This window comes from Pelecanus crispus, chromosome 2 (assembly GCF_030463565.1).
Source record: "Pelecanus crispus isolate bPelCri1 chromosome 2, bPelCri1.pri, whole genome shotgun sequence".
Classification (NCBI taxonomy): Eukaryota; Metazoa; Chordata; class Aves; order Pelecaniformes; family Pelecanidae; genus Pelecanus; species Pelecanus crispus.
In genome coordinates, this window is record NC_134644.1 from 40,586,026 (window position 1) to 40,598,562 (window position 12,537).

The 12,537-nt window shown below is 40.4% G+C and overlaps 1 protein-coding gene across 1 annotated transcript in view; it reads right to left on the reverse strand.

Moving 5' to 3' along the window:
• RFTN1 (raftlin, lipid raft linker 1) overlaps window positions 1-12,537 on the reverse strand; it is a 103,345-nt gene that overhangs the window by 43,900 nt on the left and 46,908 nt on the right. Inside the window, exon 4 of the mRNA XM_075706037.1 lies at window positions 875-983. Coding sequence (XP_075562152.1) covers window positions 875-983 — 109 coding nt within the window. The remainder of the gene's footprint in view (window positions 1-874; window positions 984-12,537) is intronic.

Consider the following 12,537-nt stretch of genomic DNA (forward strand, 5'->3'; position numbering starts at 1 on the left):
ACTGAACATAAGCGCAGTCTGTCAAGCTGAGTCCCTATCAAGTTCATACAGCCTGTGCTGAAATTTGTTCTACAAAATTTTCTTAACTATTGTCACTGCAAGATGGATTAAAGCTGGGAGAGTATACCTACTCACACTATTCTTACACCATGTGGCTGAGTAAATACAGTATTTAATGCTATTTTTTATAACATGCAATAGGACACAACAGATGCTGCAAAATTTGAAACATGCACAATGAATCTGTCTTCACTAAAATGGACATAACCTTCTAATTTCCAGTCTGGCAGAGTATTACAGCATCAAAAATAATTTTAAAAAGAAGGCAACAAATAAAGAATTGCAAGGTTCTTTTCAAATTCCCCAGTATATATAAAAGTTTATAGAAAGCAAAACTATCCTGGATGACAAAGGGATTCAGGTTACTTACCAGTACCATCTCTAACTGCTAACATCATGTGATACTGAAACAAAAATTAATCTGGGGGATTCTGGGAATTAATAGGCCTTTTAGCTACAGTACTATCCCACAGGATATTTTGACACTAAAATGGAAATTATATATATTGTTTCAACTTAAAATGTTTACCCAATTATAGGACTGTCTTCTACACTGGTAACTTAGCTGATACAATCTGTGAGAGGTCACCCTCCTGTGATACTACAAATCATTTTCTCAGAATAATAGGATCAAACTTGTTTCTCTCAATAATTTAAAATTACAAAACACCGAATTCTAGTGCAGTGTTTCAACTGCACAAAATGTACACATATTCCTATTGTCAGACTGACAGAACTAGAAGCGGTAATTATAATGCAAATAAAAGTATATTGTGTTCTAGGTTTTGCCTTTTTTTTTTTTTCCTTTACTCACTTTCTTAATAAAATCAGGTATCTCCTTTTTGTCTGAAAGTTGGTTTAAAGAGGAGCAGCACTCTACCTCCAAGACATATCCTTCACTATGGACATCACCTTTTGGAGACCTAAAGAGACAGACAGAAAAAAAGAATCAGTTTCTGTTCTTAACACTGGATACCCAGACATCACCTTTATAAATATTTCCCGGTTCCAGCACATTCACTCCATTGAGCTCAACACAGTTCTGACAAGTGGCAGCTACAGCATCTCACCTACTTGCTAGGGAAGAAATCACACCAATGACTGAAGATGGTGGAATGCCTCCTTCCAAATTTCTTTATCTGTCCAAGAAACACTTTGTCAGCCTGGCGTCTATGGCCAGCGCCAAGGAGATACACAGGTGATGCGACTCAGAATAAGCAGAAAGCAGGTTCCAATGCAATGGGCTGACAGATACTCTGGGCCCTGCAGGGCAGCCTGACGTAGGGTGTGTTTCACAGACAGTAATTAAAGGAATCCCTTCTGTTACCTACCAGCATTCTAAGTCAACATTTAAAAATCTGGGGCTAATCGAAGTAGTCTATCCTTCACTCTTACCTTACGCTTTGTTGTTGAGAAACGTAAAAGCTATGTGCGAAATCCCTTCTCTTTCAGAAGACACTAACTCCTAAAATAATTCAAAGCATATGACATCTGCCATATACATTGCTGAACAAATCAGTGCTGTGGAAACATGGTATCGGTCAAGATATGCCATGGGAAAGTTTGAAAGTTATCCTGAATGATCTTGAGAAACAATCCGTAGGCGTGCTCTGCAAAGCTGTGCTACTGAAGGCAGTTTTCTTCTCCTCTGGACTCCCATGAAAGGAAACTTATATGCCTTATCAATAGAGGAATCTAGAGAATCATTTGTTTTATCAGTTCTTTAGGAGAACACATGGAGGAATGTACAAAAATAAAAGCTAGCCTATAATTCTTGGTATTAGTAACAAAGTAGTTATCTTAACATCCCTTATGGAGAAACAAAAGATCTAGCTTGAAGTAGTAAAGAACTAACCCTGGCCAGCAGTTGCTTGATGTACTGGGTACCTACAGGACAGGAAGAAAGGTGCAGAAGTTTAAACCAAGAGTGCTGAGGAAGCAGCCAAACAACAAAACAAGGGCTTTGCAGGTTTCCCATGCTTGCAAAAGGAAGTCTGCGTAAAAGCCCTGTTCTGGGGACTGGGATTGTGTGACACGTAGAACACGCTTCAGCTACAGATGGTCCCAGGGGCTTTCCCGAGATGCTAACAGTTACTCGGAGCCACGAGATGCGTAGGCTGCTGACTGCAAACTGGCAGTGTGTTTCCTAGGCAATACTGCAGAAATTTTCTGAAGCATCGCATGACGTTATGTTTTGTACTTGATCCTCCCACTTTCACACAGGCTATACTCTCACTTCATTTCTCTTATCTCACTTATACATGGGACAGGCAGTACCAGACTATGGTTTGGCAACACTGAAGCCCTTTTCCTACTTGTTTTTCCCCTCCTTTCTAGGTTCTTCTCCTAACTTGTGGTCCCATTCTATTCTTGACTCCAGACAAAAGTTTTAACAAAACATGGGTGTCCATGGAAACTCTCCAAACATCCTTATAGGATTTACAGAAACCATTATTGGGGAACTAAAAGTGTTCAACCACTACTCTTCTGTAACAGGCATACAGAAATTAATTTAAGCAGCAAAGAACAACTTTGTCGAGGAAAAAAAATATCATTTTGTGAGGGACAACACATGAACTGCAGACAACCATTTTTGCTCTTCTAGATAAAGTCCTAGATAAGCCATTCTGTACAGATTTTTCACCACAGATTAACTCAATGATTTCAAGAACATAAAAATAAACTTAAGAAGGTCTCCCTGCTAGAGTATGTACTGTTATACCTACATTTTTTTCTAAAATCTGAATATGACTAACAGGAAGTGTAAGCCTGATGTTATCTAAACATGTTCCAGAGAGAAATAAGTATAAGCTAGGGCTCTCTAATGCTTTAGCAATCAATAAACCATCAAAACTGCCACCTGATATTGCAATGCTAAGTCCATACAACATCAAACGAAGCAAACACAATTCTCCAGTGCTTCGGTGACAGAACAATAACAAACCAAAAGTGGGTTACTAGGAACGGGCAGCAAGGAACCAAGCCCTTTTTAGACAACCAATCCCACTCTTTGGGGGACAACACCAAGCCTCTACAAATGTGAGGACCAAACACTTCCCTCACTGGGGTAACCCTCCGTGCTCACCACAGCCCCCTTCCAGTCTGGCTAAGGAAGCCATACTCCCAGCCTGGACACTCTGAGATAATACAGCTCAAATTCAAAATTAAGATACCGAATCCCAAAAATTAAGTATGTGCCCTACTATCCATGCTTATTTACATCCAGACGACACCAAGCTGAGTGGTGCAGTTGACACGCCTGAGGGACGGGATGCCATCCAGAGGGATGTCCACAGGACAAGCTGGAGAGGTGGTCCCGTGTGAACCTCATGAGGTTCAACAAGGCCAAGTGCAAGGTCCTGCACCTGGGTCAGGGCAACCCTCAGTATCAATACAGGCTGGGGGATGAAGGGATTGAGAGCAGCCCTGCAGAGAAGGACCTGGGGGTACTGGTGGATGAAAAGCGGGACATGAGCCAACAATGTGCGCTTGCAGCCCACAAAGCCAATTGTATCCCAGGCTGCATCAAAAGCAGCGTGGCCAGCAGGTCGAGGGAGGTGATTCTGCCCCTCTACTCTGCTCTGGTGAGACCCCACCTGGAGTACTCATCCAGCTCTGGAGCCCTCAGCACAAGAAGGACATGGACCTGTTGGAGTGGATGCAGAGGAGGGCCACAAAAATGATCCGAGGGCTGGAGCACCTCTCCTACGAGGACAGGCTGAGAGAGTTGGGGTTGTTCAGCCTGGAGAAGAGAAGGCTGCGAGAAGACCTTATTGCAGCCTTTCAGTACTTAAAGGGGGCCTACAGGAAAGATGGGGAGAATCTTTTTAGCAAGGCCTGTTGTGACAGGACAAGGAATAATGGATTTAAACTAAAGAAGAATAGAATTAGACTAGACATAAGGAAGAAATTTTTTGCAATGAGGGTGGTGAAACACTGGAACAGGTTGCCCAGAGAGGTGGTAGAAACCCCATCCCTGGCAACATTCAAGGTCAGGTTGGACGGGGCTCTGAGCAACCTGATCTGGTTGAAGCTGTCCCTGCTCATTGCAGGGGTTTGGACTAGATGACCTTTAAAGGTCCCTTCCAACCCAAACTATTCTATGATTCTATGATTTAACATAAGGCCCAGGAACATGAAAAGATGGGACAAACCCAGAGGCACAATCCTTCCTGTGCCCACTCTTTCACCAAAGCCTGTTCTCCACACAGTGTTCAGGTCTCCATGCGAACCATGGCACCATGGCTAGAAAGACTTGCTGTGACAAACATAAAACCTTGCTAGCTCCAAAAGAATGAGAAACGCTGCACTTTCATGTTTAAACCTACTGGCTATCTGTAAAAGCAAACTCTTTTCAACCTATATTGGTGAGGTTTATACACAGGTATAAGGAAGAGGGAAGTTAACCCTTGAACCACTCTCTCCTAATTCCTCTCCTCCTCCTCAACAGCTCCCTGGCCTCTGATTTGTGCAGTTTTTGGAGGACCTACTCCCAATTTCTTTGAAAGGAGTACGAGGTATCTGAGATACAGATTATACCCATAAAAATACAGTGATTCTTACTGCAACTGCTTAAAATGACCTGTTTATTTTTCCTCCTTTAACAAGCACTTACTTTGAAATACACTTGCTGCTTGTAAATATTTAAGCAAACAGGAGACAATGAATTCTGCCTCAAAGAGTCTCAGAGCCACTTCTGCACTAGAGCTCACGAAAAAAATTGCATCAAATACCACTGCATGCTGTTAGGAATGTTATTTTACAGAACACGTGTAACAGATCCTACTAAAGGCCATAAAATCTTTAGTTAAAATCTTCCAAGAGAAGTACTCTATATTACCAAAAAGTATTTTTCCATGCTTCAAGTAAAATATGTCCATATATGTTAAAGGCAAATCTTCGTCTATACTGGTAGTTTCCAGCTTTTTAGGAAACATTTAAGAGCCTATTATTCTGTCAAAAACAAACAAAACAAAAGCCATAGCTTTTCACATGAAAATAATAAATAGCTGTGGATTTCACAGACCACAGAAATAATTTTCTGAGCAAATCCAGGTGGGCAAGAAATTATTTCCAGCCTCTACACAATAAACAATGCATTTCATAAATGAATCGCAAAGCATTTCATAAATATCATAAAAGTCTCTCATTAAACTCTTTGAATATTATTAGTATAGCCGTAGAGAAGTAGCTAAATATAGGTACAGGTAAATTCTATACTGAACAGAAATTATATTTTTGGTTTTATTCATTTAATGGGACTACTTTTAGGACCACTTTCATTAGAGACTCCAAATTAGGACCTCCAAAACACAAACACCCATCAAGATCACAGAAGTCAGAGGACAAGTCAAAAGCAGAGCTCAGGTCTCCTGACTTCAGTCTTGTCCCTGCACTTGCTTTCCCCTGTTCTCTTCTGAAGAAGGACTAACTTCAGTCATTTGAGAAATAAATCAATATTCCATACTGTGGAGTCTCTTATCAGGTTTATAGCACAGGAAGTTACTGGGAGTCCGATGTGTAAAATATTTTAAAATTAAAGCAATGGTTTTATGTAAAGTTAATTCCCACTTTCCCATCATAAAATATTCCTCAACACAAAGCGAAAGAGAAATGCTGAGGTCAGTTTAGTAAAAAAAATGTGTAAGCCCCAACAGTTTGAAAGATCTTCCTTTTCTTCTGGATGTACAGTCAGCAATTTCTTCCTCTTCCTCCTCCTAGGCTGGAAAACTGAATCTTCCTCCCTTCATTGTCTGCAAATATTTGAGGGTTTTTTTATTACCTTTGTTCCTCTAATAGAAAAATCCCTAGGTTGATTAAAAATGTCCCAGCCCTGAAAGAAGCACACCTGGATACAGTAAGGCTGTACCCTTCCTGGAAGCTAAGATGAACCAGAGAAGCTGGTACACCCCGACTCATTACAACGCCCCATACTCACTAGAATGCATTTCGTGATACCTGAGAGTGAACAGAAGGGACAGTGCGAACAACGCCACCGCTCTGCCTGCAGTGGGGAAGGGCAGTCTCTTGCCCACCACCCCAGGAGAGGATAACCACTGGTTAATCGTGGAGACTGACAGAAAATTTCACTGTATCTTACACACCCTGGGCTTCCATTTGTTTTTCTTCCTTTGTTATGTATCTCATTGTTTGTTTATCTTTACCAATTTTCCCGAAGAAGGATTTTTCTGTCACTGTAAGTACCCTCAGTGACCACCATGGACAACCTTAACCGGGGGTGGCAAAGAGCCAAGAGGGAATTTCGGTCTACCTGGCGCTGTGCAGAGGGATGGTGTTTGCAGGCCCGTGGGGGTCGGGGGTAGAGGGTACCCTCCAATGTTACTGATACATAAAAGGCTGTGGACCACAGACTTAAAAAGAGTGGCGTCTTGAATCCTAAATAGGACCTCTAGTGCTGCTAAAGAAAATACATAGCATAAATAAGATTTTCACTTATTATTGGAAGTTCACTGGCCAAAAGTATTTTACGATGGTTGCTTCAGTAGGTTGTCATTTCCTGTACAGCTGTTTGCAGTTAAGCACCATTTCATGGTAGATAAACCATTACCAGCTGTAGAGTACCAGTAACTTACAGTAACTATTAAACCTGACAACTCGGTGTCTGTTACAAACTGGATTTCCAATCCTTTTCAGATACAACAAGGAAATGAGGGAGCCAACATTCGGTCCTAATCTTCCTGAAGTTCTCCATGCCCATGAATTCAGAAAGCCAAAAGCACACTTGTAAGCTACGCAGTCTAAAATGCCTGTTTGATTGAGATGGTGCTAGGAATGTAAGTGCAGTTTTGCGATTTTCCACTACATAAGAATAGCTCTACAGTTCAAAATATAACCGTACATTTATAACAAACTGATCTACATTAGAAAAAAAAAATAAAACCACATCAAGGTGATTAACATGAGCAGTTGGTATCTGTATAATTCCAGGTTAAAAATCTAGCAAAACTAGAGCATCTGAAAACCAAGAAGGCAGCAATTAAAAACCCATAGGTTTTATGATGCCCACCCAACAAATACACCGTTTTTTAAAAAATAAAAGCAGGTATATTGTATCATAACAACCTCAACTCTAACCCATGTGACACTGTTTTAACTTTATTACCTAAGCATTTTCTTTATGTGGAATCTTCTTACATAGGAAACCTTACCACTGGAATATATATTATTTGTTAGTAAAATTCACACACTTTTTTCAATGACAGCTTATAGAGTTCCTTGAGAGAAGTTCAGGCATGTATGGATACATAGGCATCTTTAATGTCCAGTGTTTATAATTTCGACAATACAGATGAAAGAACATTTATTCTGGGTCAATGTTAAAAGCTGTTTTGAGGAAATATGTATTTCTTTGAACTTGAAACAAATAACAATCTTTAAAAACTCAAGCCATTGTCCCTTGAGCTAAAGGAAGCTATCTGTTGACTCTTGGGTATGGAATAAATATTATTTTTTCAGCAAGCTGAAATCAGCCTGCTGAGAGCAACACCACACGCTGCATTTGCACACAAAACATGTTTGATCCTAATGCTCATGAAGGCAAGGTCAGACATTTGCCATCTTCAAGCCTAAATCCTACATGAAAACCAAATAGATACACATACACACACACGCATTAACATTTAAATTAAAAATATATTGTACCAATGCGAAGTGTCTACTTCCAGGAACTCAAGCAAGCACAGAAGCACTGGAGGAGATCACTGATATTTTTTGTCAGACTGTATCATTTTGAAATGCCTTTGACTGGAGTTCCTATATTTCTGCAGAGATCTTTTGTAGCACATTTCAGGGCCCATGAAGGAGAAGAAGGTTGGGAACAGTCAGCATGGATGTAGCAAGGGTAAATCATACTTAATGAACCTGATTGCCTCTGATGTTAAAATGAGTGGATTTGTGGATGAGTGGAGGGAGGGCAGTGGCTGTCGTTGATGGCAATTTTAGCAAGAGGTCTGGCACTGGCTCCCACACTACTCCCGTAGGCAAGTTAGGGTACTACAGTCTGGAAAACCAGATGAGTAAAAACCAGTTCCACGGTTAATAGTGACGCCCTGTCTGGAGGCCAGTGACAAGTGGAGTCCCCACCCAGAGGTCTGCAACCTGGGACCTGTCATGTTCATCAATGGCACGGAGGAGGCGACAAGGTGTGCTCTTGTCAAGTTTGCCAATGACATTGGAGCAGGGGATGCAGCTGACGTGGCAGAGCGCGTGCTCCAAGAAGGCTTGAGACCACTGTGCATGTTTATATAGTGATACATTTTATATAGTGATGTGCCCTGGACGGTCAAATGTGGCATGAAATATTTTCACACAGAAAATGAAGAAATATCCACAGAAACTCAAAGACAGGCTTGCCAAGCAGAGGCACTAGTCATGGCTCAAGACTCTGTCCACCGAATTCAGAGCAAGTCAGAGCAAGAACTCCCTGTTTCAAGTGCCTATCAAAAAAGCTTGAAGAGAAGAAAAGCCTTCTGGGGCTAGAAGGTGTCTCAAACAACTAAGAATCAGAAATTTGATGACTTGTCTGGATGTTTTTAGAAACATTTTCCTTCGCCTTCAGAAGGCAAATGTGCAAATCCAAATACTAGAAGATCAAGACTTCACAAAGCATAACACTTGCAGGGGCTCCTGCTTCTTTCCAACATCATTATGTCTTTTCATACGTCATCAGTTCCTTGGTATAATACAGTTTTCCCTTCTTTCACAGAAAGGGCGTTTACTGCTATTAAAAGGGAAGTTTAGTATGACTGGAAAGAGTGCGAGAGTTGGTCTTTCAGGTGTGAAAATTCAGGATTTCACCTTCAGTCAACGTAATTAAGCAAATACCAAGTGGACACTGACAACTGGAAATGCAAACATAGCACCAAAGAAACAACACAACTACTGTCTTGTTTAAGTCATTTCGCGTTGCATGTTTAAGCCATTTTAATCTTTTGCATTTACATCATGCTACATTACATGTTCTATAAATCCAGACTTTCTATAAATCCATATCCTACATTTTCTGTAAATCCAGACTTTAAATGACACAAAAATTTAGCTATATCTTAGAAGATGCCATTAATTGAAATCACTTAGAATTAACGCTGCATACCAGCAAAAAAAACACTTTAAAAATCCTGGTTTACTATTGAACTTTTGAACTCAGTCTGTCAAATTCCTTTGCAGATAAACAGAATTACTTTTGGTCAAGTGATGAAAGTTTGCATTTCATCAGGATTAATGGATATAGGGAAATCATAGAAATAGAGTCAGAATCATCTCATCAAGTGAATCACTGTAACACCTGACACCTCATTATTTTACAGAAGGGGAAAACAGCTGCAAAGTTGTTTGAGGTAAACATAGAAGTCTACTCTAAAAAAATTAATCTTAAATTATACTACTTAGTCTACTTCTGTATGGCAATGTTTCCATGCTGATTGCTTTACTGATTGGAGGCAAAACCTGTAGAAGGGGATGACCTGAGACATAGATGGAACAACAGAGAGAAAGACCTCTCTGGAACTCAATTTATATCCCCTGCTTCACTCTACTGTGGTGAAATGGAGCATCTGCAAACATGTCAAAACTATTGTAAGCAGTTTATGAGCCCAGACCATGTATCCTGCCTAGTGGAAGAGAATGGAGCTTGCTTTCTGGTGCACCATATTTAGAAAGGGAAATTAAAATATTTTAATTGACATTGAATTTTGAAACTTTAAGATACCAGACAGGGGTGTCACACTACAGGGAGCTGGGAATAAATTAAAACAGCTTTGTGCTATGGTTTTGTTACAATTTTGTTCAGGGGCTGACTTTGCAGTTTCTTTGCAGGGAACAGGTTATCTGCAACAGCCACAAGCTGTCTGAAACAGTAACACGCACAAGACACCTAAACAGAGATTGTTATATTAAAAACTAGCAAGTATGGAAATAAAAGGGTAGAGAGAGAAAGGCTATTATGCTCACGAAGAACTAATGATCTCTGTTCCTCGAGGGAACATAAGTGACATATGTGCTACTCTCCTTATCTTGGTTAGCCAGAACCTCCCAAATCCACGGACCTTCCCCTGTCCCTTCTGCCAGGAGAGAGACGTTGTCACACGTTCGCGCTTTTCAGGGTACCACCGTGTATCCCTTTTCCTGAGATTCTTGTCTTCAAGTGTAAATCAGTGTGAATCAACTTTTCTCAAGCGTGAATCAATGTGAGCCAGCAGGCCAGAGGCTACAGTTCACACCTGGAGCCTTACCTACATTCAGAAAAAAAACCCTGTAAAAACTGGGCTTGAAGATTTTTCTTTGCATACTTTTTAAGAAATGCCTTCTCTGAGAAACCCAAGTATCTCAGAACTCAGCACAGACAATAAAACAGTCAACTGCTTTTTAATTAAGTCGTCCACTGAAATTTAGAGAGAGAGAGAGAGAGAAAGTATTCACAGGAGCATTAAAGTTATTATTCCTTTATCCGACTCTATTCTATTTGACTTCCAAACCACTTCCAATCAACTGGTTAGTGTGCACAATCCAATTAGGTGCTACAGAAATATTTAAATTTACTGTATTAAATTTAATGAGAGCAATGGCAGAGTCCTTCAGCTACCTGATAGACTACCTTCATGCCCAGTGCCTCTAAAGAATTAAACACTCCTCTATTTACTTCATTTTCTTTAATTGAACATGACACTTTTTGCAGTGCAAACAACTGTACTGTTTGTTTAAAAGAGAGAAAAAAAAAATCGGTCCTTTACTTTCACTTTGTCCCTAACATTTCCAAGGGACAAACCTTGCTTTTTAACATTTACAGCTTCCATATGTTAAGAATGCATTTCTTCAAATGTCCTAGAGCAGGAATGACCCCTACTTCCTTATTTACCAGAAATGATTAGACAGTAAGATAATGAGGCCACAGAGATACCTGTACGGATTAAACACACAACTATCGTAGTGACTTTAAAAGTCACCTTAAATGTGCAATGACATTGCAAATTCACACTGAGGACTTTAAGACTCCAGGACAATGGCAAAATAGGAGGAATAACACTAATAGGTACTTTTCACATGAGTTTTAATGCATAACATGTCTAAGCACTACCTTTTCCATTTTATTTTTGAACAAATTAAGGCACTGCAAATCTCAGCAATAGCAGCAGCCTGTAGTTCCTGACGCACATGATCCGCTGCAGCTAGCATAGCCTCTTCCTACCTTTGGAGAGGCAGTGCTATAAAACTAAGCCCTCAAAACATGAGTCAACAGTATTCATTTTAAAACATAAAACTGACATATAAAGGTGCAACACTGATTAAAGACTAACTCAAGTGTTCAGTTCTGTCTCTGTACACACAGAACTGACATTACTGTACCAAAAAGGCACGAACGCAAGAATTTCATTTCTGTTCCATTCAGGCAAAAGAATAGCAAGGTGAAAAAATGCACCTGGTATCTGCCAGACAACTGACAGACAAAGCATATAGTGTTGGAGCCATCCATGGTGAACCACCTGCAGTAAGAAAGGAGCTACAGCCTCAAGTGTTTTCCAGAAAGTGCTGAGGAAGCCCAAGAGTGGGCCCCACACCAAAGTACAGAGCTTTTTATGACTCCTTGGCTCCCCATGAACGCCTGGCACCACCATTACAGAAAACAGCAAGGGACCACTTCGTACTTCAGAGCATAAACGGTGTTACCAGTGATCCTACAACTGTAGCTGGACTATGCTCCTAAAATCTTATGACAGAAATAAACAGCCATCTGATCAACAAATACCCTAAGCAGACCTTAACTTCTACCCAAGAGTTCAACTGTTTTATACAGAGACAGCCTACAGATGCCAGAGACCTGATAGTCCTCAGTGAAAAAAGTATCATTTATTCTTTATCAGCAGTTAATTAAAAAAATTAACAGTATGTCTTTTTTTTTCCCTACTGTCACATACTTTTCTCCCCAGCTGTTAGTAGAATGGGCTAAACTCATGGTTCAAATACACCTGGTCTCTCTGCACGCCATGGTCATCTCGAAATCTGTGCAACACCCATCCCTCTTCATTGTGCTTGGCAATGCAAACATGTGTTGCACCCACACACTATGGAAGCAGCTTCTGCCATACTCTCAGCCAAACTCAGGAACATTTAAACTACATGAAACACCAAACTGATGTAATTTCCCTTTCTGGTACTTCTCTGTTTCTTCCCCACTGCACCAGTCTCTTCCGCTTCCCTAGGCAGTCAGAAATGACAGATAAGCGAATGCAAAGAAATGGAGTGTGAATGTAAAAGGAAATATAATTGGTTCAAGACTCTCTACTGTCTTCAATTTTGTACAGTCATTTACAGCTGTCTAAAGTGTGTGAAACACTGGCACCCAAGTGAGTGAGTAGGCAATTAAGATTTTGTACTCTTTCACAATCATTCTGCACAGATGTAAACTACTGGATATGGTACAAGACAGCAACAATGCGCTGAGCGCTCTGGCTTGAAGACCGT